Genomic DNA, 16,188 nt, shown 5'->3' on the forward strand with positions numbered 1-16,188 from the left:
CATAGGGTAGGATATCCCGCTTACACGAGAATAGCAAATCAACTGGTTGTCTCTTGTTGTTGGTGGGATATCCTTAGGTTTTTGGAAGGGTTGTATATAATGGAGCTTATTTAGATTCAAATCCTCAAAAGAGAAGTTTTCCAAGGTGTATTTGAAGTTTAAAAAGAACTTTGACATTATATTTCGAAAACTTTTATTGAAAAAGACCCAGAGACATTAATCTATCTAGGTAAAGGAGTCTTCTTTTATAGCCTCGAGAAGCAAAAACTCTTGGAACTGAGGAAGCTATAGGAATTGAAGGAGGAGGACGTGGAGGAAGACGAAGTGAGGGAGGCAACTCACAAACAACATGTGAGATTGCAAGAGAGCTAAGACAACACCGTAACATAACTTTAGGTTTCCATATGAGGTTAGGTGTATGACTCTGTTGGTAAAGAGGAATGTTAAAGGGCTTGATACGAGTTCTCCACATCAAAGGGTTCTTTTTAGAGGTTCTTTTATTCTTACGATGCGTTGATATGTTGCTTTGGTTATAAATAAGAGATTGCTTTTTCTAAATGCAAATAAAGTCATCCATCTCCATTAAAAGTTGGTAAAACGTGATTCTTTGATAAGGGGGTTGCTAAACATCACATGGGAAAAGGAAGCTCCATCATGAGCCTCCACTACTTGGACCATTTTGTTCAAATTGTCATTTCATTTGGGTTGAAAGCTTCAGAATTTCTATCTCCACCTACTTCCACCTCAATTGCTATCGAATGCTTGGGTTGCTTTGCTTTTCTTGAACATCATGTGGCTTCATCAACTATGTTATGAGCTCATACCTTGGCTCCTTGGAAGCTCTTTTTTAGAGCTTAGTAGCAAGTTGTAATACTCCAAAGCTTGAAAGAAGACCCTTGAGGTTTGGATACATAGGATGCTAAGAATATCTCTACTACAAACTCAAGAGACCTTTCATTTTTACCTCAAATTTGAGTTTGACTCAGCTTGTTTTCATGATTTTCTTTGTACAAATCTTTTTTCCGACGCACATAACTCGCAATAAAATTATATACAAGATTTGAATGAACATAGCTTGAGCTTTAGGAATTGAAATCTTGAACTTCTTGACCCACTCTTTGCACCATGAGTATAAGAAAATTCAAGCTTGGTGCAGAATGGATCCTGGAGCAACCCAAAAACCTAAACCTAAAACTCATTACAATAGCCTAAATACCACTAATCCTAACACTAGACACCCATTAACATGCCATGAACATGGTCAACTTGACCAAATGAGCTAACTTCTAAACAATGAACCTTCTCCATCCCTCCATATACCCTTAGCATACACCACATATTCATTAAATCACGATAACAGTGTGATCTCTCCAACTTCTCTAAGGAGACACCTTTTAATAGCTGCACACCTTACAAACTGTCACAATCTTACAAAGCTCATATCTCCATGAAGGGATGGAACGCTTCAAAAAAAGTCTACTTTGAAGCAGAATAACAGAACAGCTTTTTACATAGGCACATACTCAAATTCGTATGTCGGAAGAACAGAAGGGCGCCAGCAATGTTGGCCAGAAATAAAAATATCAATGGCATCAAATCCACTTACACCCTTAATTAGAAGTGAAAATGGCCAGAAATGTTCAAGGCTTCAAGAAGCATTTCAGAACTACATGTGCTACATCAATTTCATCGAATATACCGTTTAAGAATAAAGTGTTTGCAGGCCAGAGATCTGAAATGCATTCTCAGATATTCTAGTGCCCAGAAATCTACACGCTCTGAGCACAAGGCATCATGCTACTTGCTCTGAGCATAAGGCATCATTCTACTTGCTCTGAGCACGAGGCATCATGAAGCCCCTTATTTTGAGAAGAAATAACCAAGAGAGCAAACACCAGATCACATTGAATAAACTCCGTACCATTGCATCGAGAATACAGTAAGCACGTCCTTGCAGGATCAGTCAAATTGTTCCCAGTCTGTCATTAAGGTTGCAGACGTGGAAGGTGGTGGAACACTGAGACTGAGACTTCCAAAACCAGTATCAAATGTCTCCCATGTGGTGGTTACTACTGTGCTACTGGCATTATTTGGCGTATCATTTCGTATTTTTAAAGCATCCAGGGCCTCCACATACTTTTGTACCCTCCTAATCTGCATTGCACATACCCTTCTAGTCAGAAACCATTGCATTACGACCAAATTAAAACCAACAACGGATTATTGCTAATAAAAGATCCAAGTCCAGGTGACCAAAATGATTTGGACTGGCGTTTCTAATAGACGAGCACTTAAAGCACCTCCATGATGCCTAACATCATATGCAAGCTAGAATGCTCCTAGTCACAACACTCATAAACAGAGTAATACACCCCAGTTCAACGTTCACATTTCAACACCCATCAACGTGCCCTGCTTCCATGATTACTGAAAGTTAATAAACAATGGCAACATAACTTGAAACCCATGATAACATTCTTTCAAAGCTCTTTCCCAAAGAATACCTTGAGTAGACCATAACTTTGAACTTCTGAAAATAAATACAGCTTGGAGAGTGATATGCAGACATTTATCTCATATGCTCATATTATTGATTAAAACTTGAAGTCACATGTCCAAAATAAAGGCACAAGACGCTTAATATGCAAAAAACACTTCTGGATTAAACCAAAGTCCAAATTATAACCTAGTACTTTGATAACTACAGCTTGAAATTGCAAGAGATCTTGCAGTAGGATATCTCTACTTCAGGGGGCTTAATTTACAAAAGGGTTAAAGATGTTCTATCCATGGAATTTCCTATCCCTACAGTTTTCAAGACCAATACCCTTGGAGCTACACATATGCATATAATGTGTGTGTGTGTGTGTGTGTACGGACCTGTACGGCCCCACTGGTACGACAGCTCCAAAGCTGGAGTGTGTGCGCTTCGTTGTGACCTTGAATACCATTCAGTAGGCCCATAGTGTTCTTTGCAGCTTGTGATCCCAATGAGAAACCCCATCGATGACCAAATTGATGACGTGCACCCCTTGGTCGTATATTATCTCAATGGGACACCCAAATCTGTAGATGGCATTCTCGTACAAGAATCTTGCGGTGCTTCAAGCTAGTTGTCCTTGAGGGCTTTTGCTTCGGCCCATTTCATGACATAATCAGTCGCCACCACAATGCATTTGTTTTGGCCTAGATGCATGGCCATGTTGAACAAACCAATGAAATTCCAATCCCCATTTTTTAAACGGTTCCCATTGGTAGGTCCGATGCAGTGGCATCTGGTCTTGGAAGGTTGAACTTCCGATTCCTTGACAAGCACCATAGTTTTTGCAGTTTTTGCAACATCTGCGTGTCTATGTGCTCCACACTAATCGAGCACTTAAGATTTTCCTTACCGTGACTTCGATGGAGAAATGACCATTGGCTACCCCTTGATGTCCTTCATCCATGATGATGCTCTTTCGTGTGGAAAGACGCATCGCATGTCCCCTCTTTTAAGTACAAAGGCTGTCGATCAGTTAATACTCCTCAGATTTGAGCATGATCCTTCGCTGCTCGTCCTTGTTGGCATCTTTGGAAAATTTTGCTGCCGTCAAGAATATTGGATGATCTCTTTGTGCTTGTCTTTGTACATCGACACCATAAATAGGCTAGCATCATGAAGACTATCATCAATCCCTTTGCAAGATTTCTTATCTTCAGTGCCAGACCATTAATCAACTCCACAATGTGATGAACCCAAATTCTGGATGATCTTGAAATCGAATTCCCGAGCAATAGCATCCACCAGGTCAATCGTGGCTTCATAATAGTTTTGTTGATCAAAAGAGCAATGTTTGAGGATCCACATAGAAGACAAATGGGTTGCTGAGTAGATAGTGCTAAATTTTTTGGAATTGTACACCACTATTGGAAATACAGACCTATGTGGCCTTGTGTGTGGTCCTAACCCCCTCGTGGCACCTTGGCTACTATGTGAAACTGGGGAGTTTGAAGCCTCATCAGTACACCCAATGACACGTGGCGGAAGGCCTTGGGACTAATCCCATAGGCAATGGTGCAAATTTGTGAACCTTGGATATATTAAGGGGAATAACCCCTCACCTTCATCCCAACCGGCTCTTTTTGGGTGAAGGAAAGGCATTGCGTGGCTATGGGGTAAGGAGAGGGACACTCACATCCGGCTGGCATCCCAAGTAGTGCCACGTGGCCATGCGTGGCAGTTTTCCAACAACCAACTAGTTCATCTCTGCCAATGAGAGCAATCGGCTCATGTAGTAGATCAAGAAATCCAAGTTTCCTTCAGGCGGAGCCAAAATGGACCCAACCGCCATCTCCAATGCATCCACATGCACATGGAAGATTAAATTCAAGTCTGGCTTCGAGAGGATTCGGACCTTTATGACATCTTGCAAGGTCATCGCTTGCAAGATTTGGAATGCTTCGCTCCATTCAAACTTTGTATCTGCTCTTGTTGGCTGAGGAACTACTTTGGCAAAGTTTTTAATGAAATGCTCTTGTTGGCTGAGGAACTACTTTGGCAAAGTTTTTAATGAAGCATCCTTAGAAGCTAAGGAGGAACTACTTTGGCAAAGTTTTTAATGAAGCATCCTTAGAAGCTAAGGAGGAACTACTTTGGCAAAGTTTTTAATGAAATGCTCTTGTTGGCTGAGGAACTACTTTGGCAAAGTTTTTAATGAAGCATCCTTAGAAGCTAAGGAGGAACTACTTTAGCAAAGTTTTTAATGAAGCATCTGTAGAAGCTAAGGAAACCCACGAATGAGTGTACTTGCTTGACATTGTTCAGCTCCATGGATCTTAAATTTTTCAGTCATGATGCCCTCGCTAGCAATTGTGTGACCAAGCAACACCCCTGAGAACACAAAAAATACACACTTGTATGGGTCGAGGGTCCCCCAGCATTTCTGGAACACCTTTTGCAAACATTCCAAGTGTGCTTGCTGCTTGGAAGGTTTATGCCATGAAGCATTGAAACATGGCCGGTGCATTCTTCAATCCAAACGGCATCACTATACTTGAGTATGCCTCTCATACGGTGATGAATGTCATCTTTTCTTGGTCTTCTTTGGCTAGCATGATTTGATTATACCAATTGTATCTGTCCACGAACAAATACATCTTGTGCCCTACTACCTTGTCCAGGATGGTGTCTATGAACAGTAACGAACAGTAACGGAAAGAGGTCTTTCATGGTCAACTCGTTCAACTTCCGGTAGTCTATCCAGACTCGCAACTTGCCATTCTTCTTTGGTATGATGACGATTGGAAATACTCAATCGCTTCGGTTAACCTGGTAGATGAAACCTGTCTTGAGCAGTTGGTCGATTTTTGCCTTCACTTACAGGACAAGGTTAGGGTTCATTCTGTATCGCTAGTGCCGAATGCTTTAGTCGGCTTCCTTGAGGAAGTTATTCGTTGATTTGGATCAACTTCAATGCTTCAAAGTATCATACATCGATTTCTCTAATTGCCAGACCTTCAATGATTCGTTTTCTGCCCACTGACTCAGCTGAAATTGGTTTGTTGGTTGTTCTTGGACATCTTTTGTTCTTCATCTTCGATGAAGCCTTTTGGAAAGGCCATGAGCCTTTCGGTTGCTATCCACATTGCGTCAATCATTGCGACGGACACAATGTTGAGGGCTAGTAGCCCTTTCTCAATGTCGGAGGTGTAGGCGTCTTCCACCTCCCAGCATTCGGGCTTGCAATCTTTCTAGATCGTGCTCTTGCCCATCATCTCTGCATGTCCTTTCTGTCTTGAGCGATTTCGAGGATCTCTCCTCCCCAATTGTGGGAACCTTGGCACCCTTCAACCAAGGTCGTCCCAACAGCATCGGGTACCCTTCTTTGCTTTCCATTTTGACCTTGATGAATGTGATCGTGAATTATGCTCCATTAATCTTGATGCAGACATCCTTAAGCATGCCTATGGGCACTACCAACCTCTGATCCGCAATACAAATTTTGAATCATAAAATTTAAGTTTTTCATTATGGTGTCCACTCCTGTGACTTCGGACTTTTGACGTTGACCACGTCCCAGATCGTCGTTTCGGTCTCCTCAATCCTTATCATAAGGGGTGCTACCACGGTCGTTCGTTAATGATTGGACTTTGAAAGGATTTTGCAGTGGTGAGCAAGTTCCATCAGTTCGCCGATGGAGCTCGTCACATTCAATTCTCGGAACTTCTCCTTGGTTGAGTTAATCTGTTTTGCTTGTTGGTCCGTTGGGTTTGTCTTCGCTCCCGGATTCATTGCCGTCCTTCATTCGTTCATTCAATCAATCGATCAATCATTCGTTGGTTGCCGATCGGATGACTACCCAGCTTATTAGATGAAGGGTTCCTTTTGCTTGTTGAGGTCATGGCTTAGTCTTCTTGTGTCATGTTCTATTTTTTGCCGTCCACTTTGCACTTATGGCACCACGCTTCACCCTTCTTGGGGTATCTCTTATGCCCATTTTCTTTGAAAGCTTCTTTAGCTCCTTCTCTCTTTGGTGTCCTTTTTCATCATCACTTCGTCTTTGTCTTTGTCTTCGTCTTCTTCATCTCTATCCACCTACAACACTTTCTTCTTTTCTCGAAGTTCCATGTTCCCCCTTTTGACCGCCATCTACCTGTTGAGCAATTTGTCCCATGTAATTGTTGGTATACCTAGATGAATCCAGGAACATTCCCAAACTCATCCTCTAAAAACACAACTCAGTGCAGTTTCAATCTCATGATAGTCACTCATAAGGTTGAAAACCATAGGCTCCATCACCCATAGCAGGAACTACCTCACTGACGTCATCAGTGCCCAACAGTGGGGTAACGTCATCAGTGCCCAACAGTGGGGTAGAACATAGTATAAAATATGCTATTGGTTAAGTGGGCAATACATCTTCCTTGCAGAGTTCGTGCTGGAAACTTTTCAGGAAACGCAGCTTTCAACTCATCCCATGTGGCGAATCGCTCCTCGGGGTGCTGGTCATCCCACCCGATGGCTTTGTCTACAAACGTGGTGGGGAAGTAGATCAAGTACTCTTCCTCCGCGTTGACTTGTAGAATTGCAACCATTTGCAGAAAATTATGCAGCTGAGATCGGAAATTCTCTCCCTGGACTCCCATGAATTTTCGGAATTTCATGGGTGAGCTGGATCCGAATCTGTCCATTGTTGCTTGTTCCAGGTCTTAGCCCTTGTGATGGTTGTGAGGATCCGCTTCCTAGTCCTTGCCAAATCCCCCAATTCGTTGGAGGTGGGTTTCTTTGACTCTCTTAATCGATTCCTCCTCTTTTCTTCGTTCAACGAAGATGCTGGCGAACCATTCAGCTTGCTAACTTCCCTCAATCAAGGCTGCTTCTTCAGTCATCATCCAAAGTCCTCTCGCCTGAGATTTGATTTCGACGATCTGCTCTTTTCTCTTTTGTTGGTCTCTTAGTTGACCTCGTGTTCTTGCGTCTATTGTTTCCGACATTCATTGCAAGTCGGCACGTCAGCACTCCACTGGTTTGTCCAGTGCAAACCACTTCACAATCTCAAGCAAGATCGCCAAATCGTGATACTGCATGCTGATGCTTCAGTTCGTCCCGTTGCCTTGCGTTTCGCTTTGGGTATGCGGGACAATTGTCGTTTCCAGATGACCAATGGGGTGTCTGCTCTTTGACGAACGAAGTAAATCGAGTTGCAGTGAATACATAGCGTGGTGGCAAGGGGAAGGACAACTTAGGAAGCAAAGAGAGAGAGAGAGAGATGACAACTTAGAAAGCAAAGAGAGAGAGAGAGAGAGAGATGTATGCACACGAATGGGAAACAGCTCTCTTCTATTACAAATCAGCAATCACATACAACCCAATAAGAGGCCGCAGTGTAGGCACCCATGTTGCTTTGGTAGCAAGAACAACACTAACTCCTAGGACTCTATATACATGATCTTTTCTGACATTTGCGATGGGTACTACCCATCGCATTCACAACTAATTTGTGAAGGTAGAAAGGTAGAAGATTCAAGCACCTACTGATTTAGAAGGTAGAAGGGGGGGCAAGAGCTGCTTCACACTAAGCCCTCGCCTTTCGCCCAATCACTGCTTCGCCCAGTTCACTCTTCTTTCAAAGCATTCGCTTTTGGCCTTAGTTGAATCCCTGAAATGTCCATTCTACGGTTCAATAAGCTTTCAACATTTGAAGAGTCATCGTACTTTAACGAGTCCTTCGCATCCTTTTTCTAGGGCTTAATCATCCCAGGAGGCTTGCCCTTGCCAATAAATGCCTTCTGGGCCTCCTCTTGCAGCTTCATCTGAGTCTCCTCTTGAAGCAACAACGGATCCAACTCCTCCAAAGGTAATCCTCTTTAATCGTTTTCTAGTTGCAATGGTTGCTACCAACCACCCTCTGTAGATCATTGACCGAGAGCATGACCATTTGGTGGTTGTCCACATATGGTAAACAAGTGTGATGATCCTCGCTGGATTTTTGGTTTCATAGAGATCCTTCATTATCTCCCATGCTTCATGTGCCGTCTCTACTAACTGAATACGGGGAATTTCCGCATCCGCAATCACCCATGGAGAGTGTAACTGTATCTTTTAGTTTCCACTCTCTCACCTTGTCTAGTCCTGCCAGAATCATAACCTTCATTGTTGAATCCCTGACATCAGCCTGTCTCAGCTCCGTTCCTTCCGTCACCTTCCATAACTTCCTGCTACTAGCGGGCTCCAAACTTTAGATTGTTGCTTCCATCAACTTTCCAGCCTCACCAAAATTTGGAATGGTTGAACTGGATGCCATGGCAAGGTGTAATGACCTGACGTATTGGCCCTTTAATATCCATACTGCAAGCCTAACTTGAAACGCTTGAATGTGGAAGCTCCTTCCTTCTCTCACAAAGGACAACGCCGAATCTGCCCAAGACAGCAAGTCTCAGGAAAAGCACGTAACGTTGAATCTGCACGTGAGGTACTAACTCTAGCTTAGATGTGTGTGCTAGGTTAGAGTGTGTGTCGTAGCCAGGTCTCCCGGGGCGGCAGTCTAAGTTGATTGTACCGTTGAAGCGGACTTCAACTCTTTTCGAACGGTGGAGAGTATATGGGAGTTGCTTGCCTCTGCCATACCACTGAGACCGTGACGCCTTGACGTTTCGGAATACAGACAAACGTTCAGCGCCCGAGCTTTCTCTTACGGTTTTCTGCTTGCATTCTCACGCATGGGGTGGGGTGAGCGCACGTTGAAGAGAGGGGGATCGGGGGAAAACGTCCAAGTGGGGGCTTGGGTGTTTGGGTTCGGGACGCGACGCGCAAGGCGTGACGGCCTAGTGACCTCGACAGACAAGGTGACACAGGTCGCGGAGACCCCGGATTACGTTTTTGGTCATATCTTGCTCATACGGATTCGGATTGGGATGAAACCTATGCCAATGCGTAGGGCACGACAAGCTCTTCGTGCTCGGGACAACGGATCGAATGGGTCCATTCTAGGAAACTAGTCTAAGCTCGTTGCAACATTCGGGTTGCGAGGTACTAGTCGCGTAGGCTAGACCTTGGCCAAGACGCGGAGTCGGCCACGAGGGTGTTTCACTAAGGTTCGCGACCCCTCGGCAACCATCTTGGACCTCGGCTTAGCAGGACGACGGTGTCGCAAGGGTTCGTGACCCCTCCTACGCATAGCGCGACGCGTCCAAGGTGGGTCTCATCGGCGTGCACTCGGACTGAAGGCTAGCGACTTGGGATTTTGGCTCTCTCTCGGGACCGGCACCTTACACACCTAGTGCCATAACTGATGCACAAACTGTTATGATGCCATTCAGAAGATTACTTACTATGATTGGGAGGATTTCTTCGAAAACATCCGTGCCAAATTCTTGCCACCACAGTAATTGGACCAATTGAAGGCATAGATCTTGGAGACGACCCAAGGGGCAACAAATTCGGTCAACTACCATGAGAATAGTTTCCTGCATTGGCAATGTGGTTGCAGGGGAACAATGGAATAAAACCAGTACGTTTCTCCATGGCCTCAAATTCGATATTCGATGATATGTCTGAAGCTTCATTCAACATGAATATGATACAAAATGTGAGCTCCCTAAAAATTTTGAGCTCATGAGCAAGGTCAAGGATCCAAGAACCACTCTATACAAAGCACAAGGCCTCCATAGGCCCAAGAGGTAACAAGCCTAGCAACACATTCGAAAGGAAAGTGGTGGCAAATAGCAAGTATGGCGGTTTCCTTGACGCGAACGAAAACTAAAGAAATGACGAGGAATATCTCTGTTACCATTGCCATGAAGATGGCCACGACAAATTTAAAAAAAATGGCTTCTTAACAAGATCATACATATTGAACATAGACAAGATGGCTCCAACAAAGAGATGGAAAGATGGCTCCAACAAAGAGGTGGCCTGCATAACGTGTGACTTTATAAGGCTTATAGCGAGGTTGAACCCGGACATCTCCATCAGCAGCACAGCCCCACCACTAGCAAGATCTTCTCAGTTCCAAGCGTCATCTCTGCAGTCACAAGAAGCGCCTCGAGTAACCCTGTTATAGATGTTTTCATGTGTTATGCCCAGATAAGGAGACGCAAGGTTACGTCTCTTTGATGGAGACATGTCAAAGGATTTGATCGACAACCATCTTGCCACCAAGGTTGATCTATTAGCATTGCAAATCTGCAATCAATTTGCAGAATTGAGTTCACCTCTTTCAAGCACCTCACTTGTGCCAAAACCTGTGCGCTTAGACCGAGAACTTTAACTATGTTACTAGAGACCTGCTTCTGCAATCATGCTAAGCCCAGGCCCCACAGAGCATGGAGAGAGGGACCCAACAAAAAAATTATTGGAAAGGAGGGGTGAGCGCGAGGTACCTCCCTTTGTAACATAGCACTTCACATTGTTCATAGACTTTTATGCATTTTCATATGCTTTCGATTAACACTATGCTCACACAAATGCATGGGGTTTGTGCTATATACCCTTTCTTGAATTTCAAAGTGATTGTACAGGCAGTCACCCAGTGCGACCAGCAGCACAGACTCCAAAGAGCCCAACCCAAAGTCCAAATATACAAACAAGAAAGTTATACAAGAGAAAATCAGCGGAATAATTGTTTGCATGAATCCTAAAGATCTTCTGATCAACAATCAACGCTATAGCAAAAGCAGTCCCATGGAGGGAGTGCTGCTGCATGACAGACTTCATTTCAGGAGACGTGCACCAGAGCAGGCACTGAACACAGGTACAAATGCAAGAAGAAAGAAATGGTCCCAAATAACTTTAGAGCCAATCAGGAGTTTAGCAGGAACCATCCCAGACTACAAAGCAATAAAGCAGTCCAACCAGGAAGAAACTGTATGCATCTGAGACATGCAAACATTTTACAAAATGGGGATAGAGGGTGGGGGAAAGGAGGGAGGGCGGGGGGGGCGGGGGGGGGGGGGGGGTTTCCAGGGGGGCGTGGAATACTAACCAAGATTCTTTTTTGCAATTTGGTATCTCCTTCGGCTTTGATTCCATCTAACTTCAGCAGTTGGCACATCAGTGATTCTGTTAGTCCCGTAAATTCAACATCTGCAAGCTTCTTTCCTTTGAGGACTGCAGCTTCAACAGCAGAAACCTGCAATTTCACATTCCAACTTCTTACTTCAGGGGAATAAAGTGCACCATTAAAAGAATGGCAAGCAGGCCAATCAGACCCGTAAAAGCCTCATGACGATAAATAACAAGAGTACGCAGATGAAACTGGCAAGCCCATAAACTAGACATCCATATATCTATGTGTTCGAGAATGCCTGACTCTGGATAAATACAATGCATACAGATGCAGCATACATGTGCCGTACCATCTCACTAATCAAAGCATTCATCATTGTCCATGATATTGATGAATTCAAAATGGTGGTCCCAAATGGTGAAGCCTGTCATACATAAACTGCATGATGTAGTATGGAGGGGGCCGCCTGCATGCACACAGTGCATACATGCAGGACAATGCACACAATTATTGACCAAACATCTCATATGCATATGCATCATCTCTATGAGCCTACACCAGAGTCAAAGTACCTAGATTTACCAACAAGGTATTTCACAGTCTTCACATTAATAAACTTGGCTGCAGAAGACACAGAAAGCGATTGGGGACACAATTGGTCCAGTAATGCAACACAAATGAAACGAAGTGCATTTACTTTTGCTTCCCATGCACTGGAACATAGCATTAAAATGAGACAGACTGCAATAGGTATCATTTGATCAGGATCGAACGTGTAAAAGATTCAAACAACACAACAAGAGATACCTCAGTGACATTGCAGAAAAACATACTACTAATGGCATTACCTTTTCTGCAAGTTTGTCTACTTCTTGTTTCACATCGGCAACGGTTTTGTGTGCTTTTGCAATAGCCTCATTTTTCCTCAACTCTATTAGTCTTTTCTCTCGGCTAGCAGCGTCCTCAACAAGTATGATCTTGGATTTGTCTTTTACACCAGCCTCGTGAAGATAAGCACCACTGTCCTTTTCCTTTCCTTTGTAGAGAAGGCGTTGCATTTTTGGTTGCAATCCAGTATCCTGGACCAGGATCTTCTTCAATTCGCCTGTAAGACATTTGAATCGATAATTGTAAATATAGTGCTTCTAAGAAAAAATCAACAAGCAATTGATACCGCTAGATGAGATGCCCACTAGTTGCCCCTGTATCTAACTACTGATTCGGAAAAGATCTTAGTCCTGGGCAAACCAGAAGAAAAGAATATAATGAAAGAGCACCATCATTCCATTGGAATAAGTAAAAGCACAGCTGAACTCATCACAAGCACATCTTGTTCCTCAAAGTTGTAATGAGAAGAGAAATACCACAACCAATACTTAAACCTCCACATAATGCATTTAGAAAATCAGCACAAGGCAAAAGCAATTCAGACTAAATGCAAGCAATAATGTTCTTATCAGCGCAAATTATGAAACATGTATCCTTCCCTGCAGTCATGACCAAGCCGCAAACATCGTTTGGTAGTGCCACGCAAAGAAATTGACTCTCATAGTCCCCTCATCACTCAAAAAGTTTTAAGCTACAAGAAGTTGAAAGACTGATGTCCCTATATGAAAAGCTACGTCTGTGATACGTCTTTCGTGGATCAAGGGAATCAAGGCATTTCTAAAGGTGTCGATGGTCAGGAAGACACCTGTTCTAATTACTAGCGCACATTATAAAAAACTCTTCATGCAGCAACAACCCAACCCATGCTGGAGCTCTCAACAGATACGGCAGACAAACAACCCTGTGCACACTGATCTCCCTGCGCTGGCATTAATGGGTTAGCAGGCAGCTACAGTTACTGTGAGGCAATTAGAATAAATTATCGGAAAGAAGCGATTTGTAGACTCCATAAGAATCTCATTAAAGTTGCCTTTTCGACAACATAGAAATGAGCAGTACCGAAGGTAGAACGCGCCGCGATGGACACCTCGTGAATTGACAAACCATATGAAACTTTCACTTTGATCATTGGCCCTGCTGACGCTGCGTCGACATTTGGATCCCGTAACTGGACCACCATTCCTCCTGGCCGGAGCTCCCAATCAAGAGATCCAACGGCATTGCCTGAGCTGCCGCCGAAAACGTTTTTCGGATAGCCTTCTTTACTCATATCGATCGGCCCCTTTCTCACAAAGAAAGTACGAAAGAGAGAAGCAAACACAGAAAAATGACGGTGATAAAGTGGTGCACTAAAACTCCGCGGGCACGCTGACTTTACACCTCAGGCAATGCGATTCCTTGCAGTCCTCCAGGGCCTTGGAACAATGCAGACATCTCACTTTGGAGGCAACTCGAGAACTGATGAGCAGGTGATTGCACCCCTGTGCCAACCGGAATTGGGCAAAGCATCTGTGGAGAGATTCGCGGATGAAAGATGCAGGGTACATTTGGGCTAATCAAACCATCGGGTGGTGGCTGTGAGCAAGCTCGCCCAAAATGATGCAGAACAGATGGAGCAAAACCAAGCGAGAGGATAGAATTGCAGCAGAAGTTGGGCAACGCAAGAAGGAATCAAGCAGCCCAAAACGGAATTAAGCAAGAAAGGGGGGTTCTGCAGAGCTACAAGGAAACCCAGAAACAGGAAGGAAGGAGAGAGGAAAGCAGCGACTGTTGGGGAAGGAGAGGAGGCTCTGTTGAGGGGGAGAGAGCCCAGAGAGCTGGGAGCTTGAGGAGGAGGAGGAAGAAGAAGAAGAAGAAGAAGAAGTTGGGAGAAAGCAAGGAGGAAGACGAGGAGGAAGAGAGAGAAACCTGAAAAGGAGCCATTCCGGAAGAGAGAGAAAAGAAGCAGAGAAGGCCAAAAGAGACGTCAAAGCGAAAGAGAGAGAAAAGGCTCGAAAGAGACCAGCAGAGGAAGAGAGAGAGGACCCAAAAGAGAGATGATGAGAGAGAAGGCTGTGGACAGAGGCCAGCAGAGGAAGAGAGAGAATACTGGAAACAACCCATGAGGAAGAGACAGAAAGACACACAGAGACGACCCTGCCAAGGAAGAGAGAGACGCAATGTGTATGGTAGAGACAGGGGAAGAGAGAGAAGTCGCAAAAGAGGCTATTGCAGAGGAGAGAGAAGGCCAAAACAGGCCAAAGCCGAAGAGAGAGAAACTCAAGACAAAGGGAAGAGAGAGAAGTCGCAAACCTGGAGAGAGAAATCGCAAAAGAGCCCATAACAGAGGAGAGAGAAGGCCAACGCGGAAGAGCGAGAATTCTTTGCCAAGAGTACACGGGAAGAGAGAGAAGTCGCAAAAGAGGCCAAAACAGGCCAGAGCAGAAGAGAGAGAACACTCGTAGAGTACAGGGGGAAGAGAGAGAAGTGGCAAAATAGGAGAGAGAAGGCCAAAACAGGCCAAAGCCGAAGAGAGAGAATACTGTCGGCTAGAGAGAGAGTGAGCCCTTAGATTCCCTCAATTTTTCCGTCTTCTTTTCTTATTTATTGCCTTTTCCTATTTATTTTTGGGCTCATTTAATAACTCCCGCATTCCAAGCCCTCTCTGCATTCCACTCTAATTTCCTCTTTGAGTACCGACGTGCCACCGACCTCTCCCTCCGCAGCACGTGGCCGCTTCTGCTCCGTCCATCTAGATCTGGGCCCTCTTCCCGCCGTCGGATTCGTATTGATTGCCACAGAAAAGAACGTCCTACCTATTCGCATTAGATTACGTGACCTTCAATAGCTACCTAATTGCTTTGACCCCTCACCTGCATTCTTCATATTCCCAGCTTCACAAACCAACAAACACAGAGACTCAAACCCTCTACCTCCGCACCTCGAAATGCGTGCCAAGAACAAACCAGAAACTCTTTCCGCACTCACAAGTTCGGTGGCAGATTCCGGAGACATCAGCACCGCTCGCCAATCCAATCCCTCCCACCGCATTGAGGGATTCGTTTTGGGTACCCACCTTACACGTTTGAGTTTTCGCTTTCTTGCACCACTTGGGTGCTCGCACTTCGAGTTCATGGGAACAGCTTCTTAGGGTGCTTATGCCTGCCCATGGTGCATTGAATGCATTTTGGACGCAGGCGGGCAACCTTGCCCAACGATCCGTCGGCGTGCCTACAATAGGCTAAGTGTGTAAACACCCTTAGTGTATTTTGCATGGCGGTTAACCACACATCGAATCTTACCTAGCAATCCGCGATGAAAACATCCACCTAAATCACTCATAAAGTTTTGATGTTTGCCTCGTGGTGCCAAGAACTTAGTGACTTAGGCATCTTGCATTCTTTTTTATTGGGATTACTTATTCATTGCATCGCTAGAGTATTACTCAGCCAATTGTGCAAAGTTTGGCCATGCATGGAACTAGGTGTGTGGCTTGGCTTTCAGTGTAGGGTGAAGGAGGGGGAGAGAGTATTGAAAGGGATACAAATAGCTCCTAGGTGGAGAGTGAAGGACCCAAGGGTGAAGTATGAAATTTGAAGGGAGACCAGAAAATTCATTTGCAAGTCAATTTCCAAGCCCTCCTTTGTAAAGAAGGGTGCCATAAGGAATCTTTTGTAAAATGCCCTTTTTTGAAAGGTGAAAAATTGCCACTAAGTTCTTTGAAGGGTAAAATGCCTTGTGACAAGTTCTAGACGCTTCAAACTAGTGTCAAGGGTTTGGAGGCGATGAGGAGGAAGGAGGAAGGATGGAAGGAAGACTAAATCAATTTCATGGC

General features: G+C 44.4%; 1 protein-coding gene across 1 annotated transcript; it reads right to left on the minus strand.

Moving 5' to 3' along the window:
• Positions 1-1,427: 1,427 nt before the first annotated feature.
• Positions 1,428-14,283, minus strand: LOC147887931 (BAG family molecular chaperone regulator 1-like). The gene is made up of 4 exons (XM_087393749.1): positions 13,434-14,283; positions 12,335-12,591; positions 11,463-11,609; positions 1,428-2,154 (listed from the first exon to the last, which is right to left on the minus strand). The coding sequence occupies exons 1-4, from the start codon at positions 13,642-13,644 to the stop codon at positions 1,960-1,962; spliced, it is 810 nt and encodes a 269-aa protein (XP_087249875.1). The 5' UTR covers positions 13,645-14,283; the 3' UTR covers positions 1,428-1,959.
• Positions 14,284-16,188: the final 1,905 nt, after the last annotated feature.

Source organism: Dipteris shenzhenensis, chromosome 22, assembly GCF_047967505.1.
Source record: "Dipteris shenzhenensis isolate YYH24624 ecotype China chromosome 22, Dip_SZ_1.0, whole genome shotgun sequence".
NCBI lineage: Eukaryota > Viridiplantae > Streptophyta > Polypodiopsida > Gleicheniales > Dipteridaceae > Dipteris > Dipteris shenzhenensis.

Excerpts from the sequence above, each read along its gene's own strand:
- LOC147887931 (XM_087393749.1), bottom strand. The coding sequence starts at position 13,644 with ATGAGTAAAGAAGGCTATCCGAAAAACGTTTTCGGCGGCAGCTCAGGC. Across the intron at positions 12,592-13,433 it reads CGCGGCGCGTTCTACCTTCG|GCGAATTGAAGAAGATCCTG; the intron begins GTACTGCTCATT and ends AATGTCTTACAG. Across the intron at positions 11,610-12,334 it reads TAGACAAACTTGCAGAAAAG|GTTTCTGCTGTTGAAGCTGC; the intron begins GTAATGCCATTA and ends GTGAAATTGCAG.